General features: G+C 38.3%; 1 protein-coding gene across 2 annotated transcripts in view; it reads right to left on the bottom strand.

Annotated features, from left to right (window-relative positions):
• Positions 1-12457, bottom strand: part of EXD2 (exonuclease 3'-5' domain containing 2) — a 63298-nt gene that overhangs the window by 28406 nt on the left and 22435 nt on the right. For both annotated transcript variants that reach the window (XM_077909764.1, XM_077909765.1), the window contains 2 exons: positions 6509-6765; positions 2215-2341 (listed from right to left, as the gene is read on the bottom strand). In XM_077909764.1, coding sequence (XP_077765890.1) covers positions 2215-2341; positions 6509-6765 — 384 coding nt within the window. The remainder of the gene's footprint in view (positions 1-2214; positions 2342-6508; positions 6766-12457) is intronic.

Below are 12457 nucleotides of genomic sequence, written 5' to 3'. Positions count from 1 at the left end.
AAGAAAAATCTTTAATGTGAAAGACAAAGACCAAATCAAACATTTCAAATAAGGAACTCAGAGAAAAATGAGACAATATAGGAAGAAGAAAACCTCAGAAATCTAATACACTAAGACAACAGAAGATATTGTATCTGTTACACAAGAACAAAGTTATCTTAAAAGTGAATAGTCAGTGGAGACGAAGAATCTCTTGTCACTTAAAATTATGATAGGAATAATTAGGAATTCAATAGCAATGTTAGAAGATAAACTTGAGGAAATTTCCCAGAAGATAAAACAAAAAATACAGAAGGATGCCTGGGTTGCTCAGTGGTGGCTCCCTGCAATAAGCCTTCTTCTCTCCCTCTGCCTATGTCTCTGCCCCTCTCTGTCTCTCATGAATAAATAAAACCTTTAAAAAACAAAAACAAAAAATACAGAGACAGAGAAATCAGAAATAAAACATTTTTCCTAGGAAATCAGAGGATCAATCCAAGGGGGTCCAATATCCAAATAACATGAGTTCTAGAAACAAGGGAAATTTCCAAGTAAATATTATGAGAAGTTTCTAAACTGAAAGGCATGAGCTTCTAGATTGAAAGAGTACACTGGCTTCTAATACTACAATGAAAAATAGCCCACACTAATGTATATCATCATGAATTTTTTTTAAGATTTTATTTATTTATTCATGAGAGACAGAGAGACAGAGAGAGAGCATGAGAGGTAGAGACACAGGCAGAGGGAGAAGTAGGCTCCATGCAAGGAGCCCAACATGGGACTCGATCCGAGGTCTCCAGGATCACATCCCGTGCTGAAGGCGGCACTAAACTGCTGAGCCACCTGGGCTGCCCTATCATCATGAATTTTAAGAACTAAGAATAAAGTGAAGATTCTTCAGAAAGAAAAACAAGTGACATGCTCAGTATCAATACTGGAAGCTCTAAGATAGGGAACATTACCACCTTCAAAGTTCTGAAGGAAAATGATCTTCACCCTAAAATGCTATACTCAGCCAAAATATCAGTTCATAGAAAGGGAAGCCAGTATCTTTTCAGACATGCAGGGTATCATAAATTAACTTCCTATGCTCCCTTTCTTAATGTACTCTAAGACAAGAAAGGGAAAAGACATGGAATTTGAAAGACAGAGGATCTACTCCAGAAGAAAGGTGAAGGGACTCGCTAGGCTTATGATAAATCCAAATTCCAGGGTAAGAGCTGAGCAGCAGGGCTCCTGAAAGGAGCAAGATGACAAAGGGCTCTGTCTAGAAGGGACAGCTCCAAGGGAAAACAAAAGGAGTATGTCACCTCATGTGACATGAACCAGCTGAGAAAAGATATAGGGTTCCATTAAAGAGTCTAGGGTTGAAACAGTTAATAGGCAGACAGAAAACAAAGCAACAAAAGTACAAATTATTACTCCTAGGAAAACAAAAAGTTATATAAGAAAAAAACCTAATTGTAGCTTACTATGTGGCTCAGCTATAAATAATATCAATATAAAGTAGATATTAATCTGATAAAAATGAGGATTTACCTATATTAAGGAGATAGGGAAGGGAATAAGTATTTGTCTGGGGACAGAGGAACTGCAAGAGTACTAAATCATGTCTTCCACTGTAAGAAGTCAAAAGATAATATGAAAAATAAGAAAGAGTAATATATGCATGTAATTTAAAAATATAATGGTAATTACCAGGAAGAAATGAAATTGGTTGCCACTGAGTAGGAGGAAGACAGGGAACTATTAACTGTTTCTTATAATAAGTTTTATAACACTTTGGTTTTCCAATTATCCATTTATATTTGTAATAAGAAAATTATGTTTTCTGAAAAGTCTCGCATATAGTAAATGCTCAAAAAAATAAAACACAATAGTAACTCTTACTCTGTTATTTAAATACTATTTACAGGGGCACCTGGGTGGCTCAGTGGTTGAGTGTCTGCCTTTGCCTTAGGTTGTGATACTAGGGTCCTGGGATTGAATCCTCCTGCGTCAGGCTCCCTACAGGGAGCCTGCTTCTTCCTCTGCCTCTGTCTCTGCCTCTTTGTGTCTCTCATGAATAAATAAAATTTAAAAAAAATACTATTTACAAAATATAGACCAGTTATCTTCAGTGAGTCTATTTTAAGGTATTTCCACCCAGTAATTTTATTTGAAGATTACAATTACAACTATATTTCATGAGCAATGCCTCTTCCATTCTTCAGCTACACTAGTAAGAAGTACCTGGTCCTCAGTAAGATTTTCAGCATCCCAGTTGCTGCAGCGAAGCAGAAGGGACTTGTCAAGTGGAAAGTTCAAAACTGTCTCGGCAAGGGATTTCAGGCTGAGCCCATTACAGAGCAAATTGTTTCTGTAAGAAATAAGTAAGCCATGTATCAAAAATGGGCAAAAGAAGAACAGGCAAATCAAAAAAGACATAAATGGCCAATACACAGATGGCAGACACTCAAACCCACTAGACATTAAACAAAATAAAAATTATAAATAATTTATCTATCAGATTGCAAAGATTAAAAAAATATCTATATCTACTACTGGTGGAGCATGCAGAATCAGACCTCTAACCTAAAATTTGTGAACTGTTGGGCACCTGGGTAGCTCTTTGGCTGAGTGTCTGCCTTTGGCTCAGGTGATGACCTCAGGATCCTGGGATTGAGTCCTATATCAGGCTCCTCATAGGAAGCCTGCCTCTCTCTGTGTGTCTCTCATGAATAAATAAATAAAATCTTTAAAAAAAATAAAATAAAATTTATGACCTATTTTTACAAGCTTTACAGAAACTAGTTTTAACAATAAAGAGCTATCAAAACTTTGAATATGAAAATTCTCTGACTCAAGAATTCCACTTCTAGGAATTTATCCTAAGGACAAATGTACATAAAATGGTCTTCATTGCAGCACCACTTACAGTAGTAAAGAATTGGAAACAACCTAAATGCCCATCAACAAAAGGCTGGTTAAGCGTCTATGCAATTAAATTCCACACAGCTATTCAAAATGAGGATATGGATGGGGAGCCTGTGTGGCTCAGCTGGTTAAGCATCTGACTCTTGGTTTTGGCTCAGATCATGATCTCAGGGTCCTGGGATTGAGCCTCACATCATTGCCCTGCTGGGCTCCATGCTCAGTGAGGAGTCCACTTGACAATTCTCTCCCTCTGCCCCCCATTCGCATGGGTGCTCTTTCTCTCTCTAAAATACATAAATATTTAAAGAAAACAAGGATGTGGATCTATATTGAGGTGAAAAGATGTCCATGACATATTAGTTAAGTAAAAAGAGACTGTGAGAGAAAACATTTATGTTAATATATATACCACATTCCAGAGGTATGTGTGTGATTCTAGGTATGAGAGAGACAAAACACAGAGATAACTAGAAAGATATCAAACATATGTTAATGATATTATTTCTGGTTATGGGATTTGTGATGATTATCTATCTTTATATGTTTCTATATTTGCATTGGCCAGTATTCATGCAATTACTTTTCAAATTTGTAAAAATGATAATGGTATTTTCATTGAGCAAGTGAAGGTACAAAAAACCCCAAACAACCTTTTTGTCCTTTAAACGCTTTCTGATGAAAAGAGCTGCAGAGTGGTGGAAAAAATTAATTTTGTCCAAGGTTTGGAGATTCCAAACAAGAAATAAATGTGAAAATTAAGAACACATTGGTGTACACAAGTGGAGCTAACTTCCTGGCTACCAAGTGAGAGACTGGAAGTTTTAAAGCAGGAAGCTGGAAGGTGAGGGTTCACATCAGGGTTACTGCATGCAGGACTCCCTCAGGTACTGTAGGAAATGAAATCATTATAATGATGAAGAAAAGGAAGTCTTTCCCTACAAAACCCAGCAGTAATTGATGGATTTCATTACCCCCAAAAGGTAGCACTGACTAAAAAGTAAAAACAAGTCCAGACATACTTAGGGAAAAATGCATAATGTCTTGGGTCAATTAGTGAAAGTCAAGGCTTTGGGAGACATGAAACTCTCTTTTGTTTTGTTGGGAATTATAAAAGTAATGAATGATTATTAAAAATTTAGACAACAGGAAAGTATCACAGGTGAAAAGTAACAGCCTATCGCCCTGTACTTCCACTCCTCAGGAATGACTCCTAACAATACACTGTGATCCCTCCAGACCTTTTCTATGCACTAACAGACAAAGAGATGGCTAAGTGGAGAAGGAGATATCAATTTTGGGTACTTGTTTTGTATCTTGCTCTGCAACTTGCTTTATTACTTAATATAGCAGAGACTTCCATCCATGATAATAAGTATAAATGTACTTCTTTCATTCTTTTTAATAGCTGTGTAATTTTTCAAGCATGGATAGTCCATAATTCTTGAAATCATTACCCTTGTTGAAGGACAGTACTTAATTTTTAAGCTATTTAATTCCATTTAGGTCGTTAGTCTTTTCTTAAATGTCATATTTGGAAAGGTTGCACATTTCTTGAGGATTAATTAAAAATAAGATGCCATCTTTGCCATTTCAAAATTTCACTAGGAAAGATTCCAAAGTCATGTACAACAATCTCTATAATAAATCATCTTTGGTTAACATATAACACAAAATATAAAGAGTAAGAAGAAAAGAAGAGAGCATTACCCCCAAAAATGTGCTCTTCCCAACATCAATTGAAAGTAACTTACGGCAAACATCAGGAGCAACCTATAGCTAATAGTACAAAGTATAATCCTTGTACTCTAATGTCAAATTTCTTAAACTATGTCAAAAATGTTAAATTTTTCTACTTAAGTGTTCAACAATAAAATAATTAAAGAAAAAAATTTAAATCTCATTAAAAACTGAAAGGCCTGATAAATACTTAATTCTTATTTCTAAAGAAGTTCATGGTAATATTCAGCTTTGGCCAAATCCTTATTTTGATGCATGGCCATTCTGCACTTAATGAAACAATCTGCACACCTCTAATTTCTATCTATTAATGGAGAGGACTGTAATTGCACAAAGAGATCTGGAAGGACACACTGATCAGATGATGGCTCTGAAGGAGGCAGTGACAATGAGGACAATGATGATGACAGTATTAGCTGAACACAGCAGTAACCACAATGTCTCTGTGTGAAATACTATTTCTAACTTTTTCACACAGTTTAACTCTTGCAATTCTCACTAATTCTGGGAGGCGGGAACCTAATTATTACTGCAGATGAGGAAAGTAAGGAATAGGGAGGCTCAGTAACCTGACAGAGGTCACACAGCTGGTAAGTGGCAGCACTGAGCTACCACACAGCCCACTCCAGGGTCAATTCTTACCAGCAGAGAGTAATAGCAGACACCTCTGGGGAGGTAGTGCCCAGGGAGGGAAGCCTGGTGAAAGGTGGCTGTTGCTGTGACACTCCAAATACGTTAACAGATTTAAAGTTTTTACAGTAAATATGCCAGTGTATTTCTTGATAACACTGGATTACAAGGGTTTTATTTACATAAGCCAAACTACTAAGCTAAAATAAAATTTCATTTCATACTGAAAAATGAGGGTGCTGGGTGGCTCAGTTGGTTGAGTGTCTATCTTTGGCTCAGGTCATGATCCCAGGGTCCTGGGATTGAGTACCACACCCGGCTCCCTGCTCAGCAATGAGCCTGCTTTTCCCTTTCCCTCTGCCTTTCCCCCTGCTTGTGCTCTGTCTCTCCATCAAATAAATACATAAAATCTTTTTTTTTAATGATAAGAAATTTTAATCAGGCTTTCTCTTATTAGTTTATCAAATCCTCTGAACTTTCAATGTCACTGTCATTTGAGGCAGGGGAGAGGCTACTTCACTCCATATTATTAAAAGGAGTGTGTGTACACACACACACACACACACACACCCCAAAGGTCATTGCCACTCCCTGAAAAACAAGTTAGAATAGAATTTCCATAAGAATAGAATTCTGAGGAAAAGGGAAATCTCTCTTTCTTCTAGTAACACATTAGTCTACCACTATTTTTGGCCTAAAGCAGGATTTGTAAACTCAAATGTTTATAAGGATGAGTTGGGGTTACAATGGGAGAGGCAGGGATTCTGGCAAATTGAACAGAGCATATGCATCTAAGGAGGCCAACCTCTCTCCAGCAATTGTTACCATCCGCATACCACTGACCTTGCTTAGTCAAATCATCTGATTTTTCAAAAGCCCTAAATACAGATTTTTACATTAAATCTTCTGGATTTAAACTAAAAATTCCCCAAAATATTATACAGGAGAAAAAAAATGAAAGCAAGACCAAAATGTAAAGCCCTAATTTAGCCAATGGTGCCATCAGTTTGCAACCTGTAGCTTATGGAGACACCTTAGCAATGTTTCATCTTAAGAGACCAATCCTAGGTAACTAAGGTTTTCTCAGAAGTTGAAATATTTTCTCACATATTCATATGCATCTCAGAACCTCTAGGCTTCTAAAAAATTTTAGATGCTTTATCACTGTCCTTGGTAATCGACAAATCTTGCTAAAATGTTTGGCCTGCAGCTACAGGAATCCCAGCATTCAGGCAAATCATACCTCTGCCTCACAGCTAGGTACCGGAGGTCCAGGCAGCCCTTAACCACAAGACCATAGTCCTGCAGAAGCTTGCTGGCATCTTCTGAACACCCTACTCCAACTTTCAAAATAGTGCCATCTGCCAAAATGTCCAATAACGTTTTTGGTAGTGTTTTTCCTCCACAGATCAGCTTTGGCAAGCGAACCAAGACACAGAAGCCACTTGGGGAGGCCATTTGAAGGAGTGACAGAGGACTGGCTCTGCCTTCCGAATTCACCTGCAACAGAGGAAAACAGGGTCACGGTTCATGCACCAACTACAACATGAAACTGGCAAAAAAGTCTAAGAGGTACATCTTTAATTTCCCAAAGGAAGCGTCTGACCAAATTTTGGTTCAAATTGAAGGATGAGCCTATGGCAAACAAATGCAATGGGGCCTAAACAAAGGGCCCAAATATGGGCCTGAAATGTGAATGGCCGTAAGTAGTGACACAGAGGAGAGCTAGCTGAGTCACATGAGACGTGTTGGTTTTAAAAGCCTAAGTGAAAAAAGGCTAAGGAATAGAGTGCCAAATGATAAACACATACTTTTCATTATCCAGACTCTCCAACACACACACTAGGAATGTGACTCATTTACCTTATCATTACTGTCTCAAGATCCAATTTTTGAAAAAAGGTAGAAAATACAGTACTATAAGTAAGTGGTATCTGCCAATATAATATATTCTGATAGCACAAAGTGCTTTCTCAGCATTTTATGATCACAAATGGTGTTCACTGAGGGAAAAAAAAGTATATTGAACATAAGCTAAGATCCTTGTATCTTAAGAGATGAAATTCACCTTATATATTAATTGACCTGGTTTTAATCTTTTTAAGGTAACATATAATTGGAGAAAAAATGCTGAAAGCTAAAATATTATTCTCAGAAAAATTTACATGCAAAATTCACATTAATGAAAGGTCCCCTAAAGCTATCCACAGAACCCAGGTTAAACATCCAATAAATCCCAATCTACTCATTTTTTGGGAGAAGAAATTTAGGACCTACAGGTGAAGCTGTTTGCCTACACATGGAGGGATAATGACAAAGTCAGGACTAGAACCCAAATTCCCTGATCTAGAAGGGCAGTTCTCAACCAAGATTCATTTGCACCCCCTCCTCCACCCCAGGGGCATCTGGCAATGTCTGGAGAAATTTTTGGTTGTCACAAGTTGGGGGATGGGGTGCTCAAGTATCTAACAGGCAGAGGCCAGACTGCTGCTAAACATTCTACAATGTACAGGATAGCTGCTCACAACAACGAATCATCTGCCTGAAATATTCACAGTGGGGAACCCTGCTTTGGGCAATGCGGTTCTCTCACTACCATTCTATCATTGTTCCAGCCATTGCACCACGTGCCACTGTGGATATAAAGTTATGCAAGAGATGGAACGTGGCTTAGGGATTATAGCCTTATTGGTAGAGTACAATACACACAAGCTCACATCCTCAGAAATGACATGGTAAATACCAAAGGATTGGCTGAAACAAAGAGTTACAAGTAATCAGAGGTAGGCTATTTCATCGTTGAGGTGACCAAAACCACAGAGGAAATAGTCAAGATCACAGAGCTGCTGTTAGAAACAAAACTGATAAAAAAAAAAAAATTAAAAAAAAGAAAGAAACAAAACTGAGAGGGCTCTCATCTTTGACTTCTTTTTCACTAAGTAAAACCACAGTTTGACTCATGAGAGGCTTAGGATTTCCCTTCTCAGGTAATGTTTTATCAATGAGGGCTATTTCCAGATTCTCAAATAAAAGCATGCCAGTTTCATTTCTAATATGTCTTGTTTCTTAGCACTTAACCAAGGTCAAAAAAGACCTACAAGAGGGGCAGCCCTGGTGGCGCAGCGGTTTGGCACCGCCCGCAGCCCGGGGTGTGATCCTGGAGACGCGGAATTGAGTCCCATGTCGGGCTCCCTGCATGGAGCCTGCTTCTCCCTCTGCCTGTGTTTCTGCCTCTCTCTCTCTGTCTATGAATAAATAAATAAAATCTTAAAAAAAAAAAAGAGATTCTCAGTTTAAAAAAAAAAAGACCTACAAGAAACTTGACTTACTGGTTCCTGTTCTTTTTTTTTTTTTTAAGATGTATTTAAAAAAAAAAATAAAGATGTACTTATTTATTTGAGGGAGGGGCAGGAGACAAGGGGCAGAGGGAAAGGGAGAAAGAGAAGCAGATTCCTTCCCTGCATGGAGCCCAACAGGGGGCTGGATTTCACCACCCTGAGATCATGACCTGAGCCACAATCAAGAGTTGAACACTTAATCAACTGAGCTACCCAGGTGCCCCATGATTTTTTAAAAAATTAGTCAACTCATAAAAATGTTTGGAAAACACATGACATATATAAATATGTATCTATACATTATAAACATGTGGTATTATACTAACATGTTAGAGACATTATTTTAAGATTTTATTTATTTAACCATGAAAGACACACACAGAGAGAGAGAGGGAGGGAGGCAGAGGCACAGGCAGAGGGAGAAGCAGGCTCTATGCAGGGAGCCCAATGTGGGACTCGATCCTGGGTCTCCAGGATCACGCCCTGGGCCGAAGGCGGCACTAAACCACTGAGCCACCGGGGCTGCCCTGCTAGAGACATTAGATATACACAAAACTAAAAACTTTTAATGAATGTGCCAGCAAGAATTATAGACAAAGCCCTGCGTCAGGCTCCCTGCTCCCTCCTCTCTCTCTGCCTGCCGCTCCCCTTGCTTGTACTCTCTCTCTGTGTCAAATAAATAAATAAAAATCTTTTTTTTAATTAATTAATTTATTTATTTATGATAGTCACAGAGAGAGAGAGAGAGAGAGAGAGGCAGAGACACAGGCAGAGGGAGAAGCAGGCTCCATGCACCGGGAGCCCGACGTGGGATTCGATCCCGGGTCTCCAGGATCATGCCCTGGGCCAAAGGCAGGCGCGCTATACCGCTGCGCCACCCAGGGATCCCAATAAATAAAAATCTTAAAAAAAAAAAGAATTATACACAAAATTTCCAACACTTTTCTATATTCAGTAATTCACTTAGAGAGCACTGGTTTAGGGAGTCTCCTTTCTGAGGGCCCCTGGATAATCCATTTTGGCTTCATGATTTTTAGAAGTCTAGAGCTGATAAAACTTTCTGGAAAAGCCCACAATTCTTTAAATGACCCCATGATGGCAGCAGAGAGTAAAGAATGATTTGGGACAATCTTCTGGGCTTAAACAGATTAACTAATGAGCGTCCTTAGTCTGTAGAGTTTATGTATCAGTTAAATTTAGACTATGGCTTTGAGACACGAATGAGCTTGTCCTTTTCAAGTAACAGAATAAAGGCTTAATGAGGCTGGCAAGTAATAATAAGAGGATGAAAAAAATAAGATGGGAAGAGAACAGGAGACAAATCAGAGATGCTGAGAAGCCAGAGCATGTAAATCCTTAAGTACAGATAAGTAATTAAGCCATCTCTGTTTTATTCAAAGCAATGAAAGGGTTTTAAGCAGAAGACTGAAATGATCTGACTTTCACTTTTAAAAGTTCACTTTGGTTACTATTGAGGGAGGGACTGACTGTAGGTGCACAGGAATCCAAGCAGGGAGGCTAGTCAGGAGGATACTACAAAGGTCCAGATGAGAGTCACTTGAGGCTTGGGTAGGGGAAGCAGAGATGTAGAGAAGTAGATGGATACAGCATTAGGTAGTATTACTAGAAAAGGGTTAATAATAAGGAAAAGGGAGTAGACCTCCAGTAGGCCTGAGGCCTGGGCCTGCAGAACAATGGCCTTCCAGAAAATGACCTTCACTTTATTCAGTCTTTGTTGCACCAATTATTTGCCCCTGTTAAGCAAGGACATCTGTAGCCAGAGACTCTAGAAAAAAATCAGGCAGGAGGCAAGGGCCAGAAAGAAATTTAACATCTTCATCTCCACGTTCCCAAGAGAAAGGCATATTTTAGCTTCTAAAACATGGCAGAAACCTTATTTTGTACAAGTGATTTATGCATAATTGTACATTAACATGAGTAATTCAGGGGGGTTTGGAAACCCATACCTCTGTCTCTATCTGGTAGCATGCTGTGTTATTTCTTGTTTCTGTAACCACTTCCCTGAATTTCTATATATTTTGCCATTGAAGAAACTCTGCATACCATAACTTTGTTTGTATCTGACTTTCAATCTCATCATTTCTTTTGGTCAGCCCTTAGGGGAGAGGATGTCTCCCTGATTTTCATCTTAAAGGTAGAGAAGACTAAGGATAATACAGATTTAAAGAGAAAAACTCAAGAATCTGTTAGGAACATGTTAGGTTTGAGATGACTATTAGACATTGAAGGGAAGAGGTCAAGTAGGTGGATATAAAAGCCTGGAGTTCTGATTTTGAGAGTCATCAGCATATGAAAGCTATAAAATAGATGAGATCACTTAAGAGAAGAATGTAGATTAGAGGACATAAATTGGTGTTCCATGGATGCATCTGCTGATCCACAGACATGTTTAATATTATTATTATTTTGGTCTCCACATATTTAAAAACTTGCACCAAAATTTAAAAATTAGTAAAGCTCACATTTTTAAAATAAATCTATATTCAAAGTTTCTCTTTAAAGAATTGGACAATCCAGGAACACTTGGCTTAATCTGTATAGCAGCTTCCTCATTTACATAAGGCATGAATTCTTTACTTTACCATAATGTCTTCTCAACACTGAAGCCAACTATCATTTTCCATTTACCAGTGTTTATATACTGCTTTTTTTTTTTAAGATTTTTATTTATTTACTTAGCATGCATACTTGAGAGAGAGCACACACTTGGGAGAAAGTGCACCCATGGGGGCTTGATCCCAGGACCCTCCTCTCCACCCTGCCTGCCAGAGATCATGACCTGAGCCAAAGTCAGATGCTTAAATGATTGAGTCATCCAGGCACCCCATCACTATTCTTCTAATAGAAATATTTCTCAGGATCCATATCTCTATTAAAACTAGGAAAATAAAGATCATAGAGACCTTGTGTTTAAGGAAAAGGCCTATTTCTTTATGAAATTTAAGAATATCTCTTCCGTTCAAAAATGCAAACCATTACTCCATATCACTCATTTACATTTCCTGTCTGGAACTTTCAGACACATGAGTTTGCAGTCCCTGGGGCAGATACAGAAGAGACCATACTTGAGTCACTTCAGTATTTAGATGTACGGTAAAAGGGAAATCAGAAGAGGAAAAAGAGGAAAGAACAGTATGCTAGGAGACAAGAGAGTATGAAGTCATGAACACCAAGAAGAATATCTTATGTAGGAACCATGCAGATGCTTTTGAGAGCTAGAATAACACGAGTCCAAACAAGTGTCTTCTGGATTAGAAAACAAGAAAGCGGGAAGCCCCAGTGGCGCAGCGGTTTAGCGCCGCCTGCAGCCCAGGGTGTGATCCTGGAGACACTGGATCGAGTCCCACATCAGGCTCTCTGTATGGAGCCTGCTTCTCCCTCTGCCTGTGTCTCTGCCTCTCTCTCTCTCTCTGTGTCTCAATGAATACATAAATAAAATCTTTAAAAAATATATTAAAAAAAAACAAGAAAGCTATCAACTTGATCAGTTTCAGTGACATGATATAGTAGGAAGTCAGATTAAAGTAGTTTGAAGAATAAGTGGAGAACAGAAACTTATACCCAAGTGAGCAGAAAAAAGAGAGAGAGAGAGAGCAGAAATCAATGAATAGAACACAAACATAATAAGGAAGATCAACAAAGTGTGAAGTTCCTTCTTTGAAAAGACTAATAAAATTGATAGGTGCATAGAAGGAGTGATCAAGAAAAAAAAGAGAAGCACAAATAAGTGATGTCAAGAATGAAAAGAGAGCCATCCCTACATACCCTTCAGAATGGGGGAAAACCTGTCTGAAGATATTATAAACAAGTTTATGCCCATAATTTATTTTTTT

Source organism: Canis aureus, chromosome 9 (genome assembly GCF_053574225.1).
Source record: "Canis aureus isolate CA01 chromosome 9, VMU_Caureus_v.1.0, whole genome shotgun sequence".
NCBI lineage: Eukaryota > Metazoa > Chordata > Mammalia > Carnivora > Canidae > Canis > Canis aureus.
The sequence above is the reverse complement of the archived record's forward strand: the minus strand, read 5'-3'. Positions and strand labels throughout refer to the sequence as shown.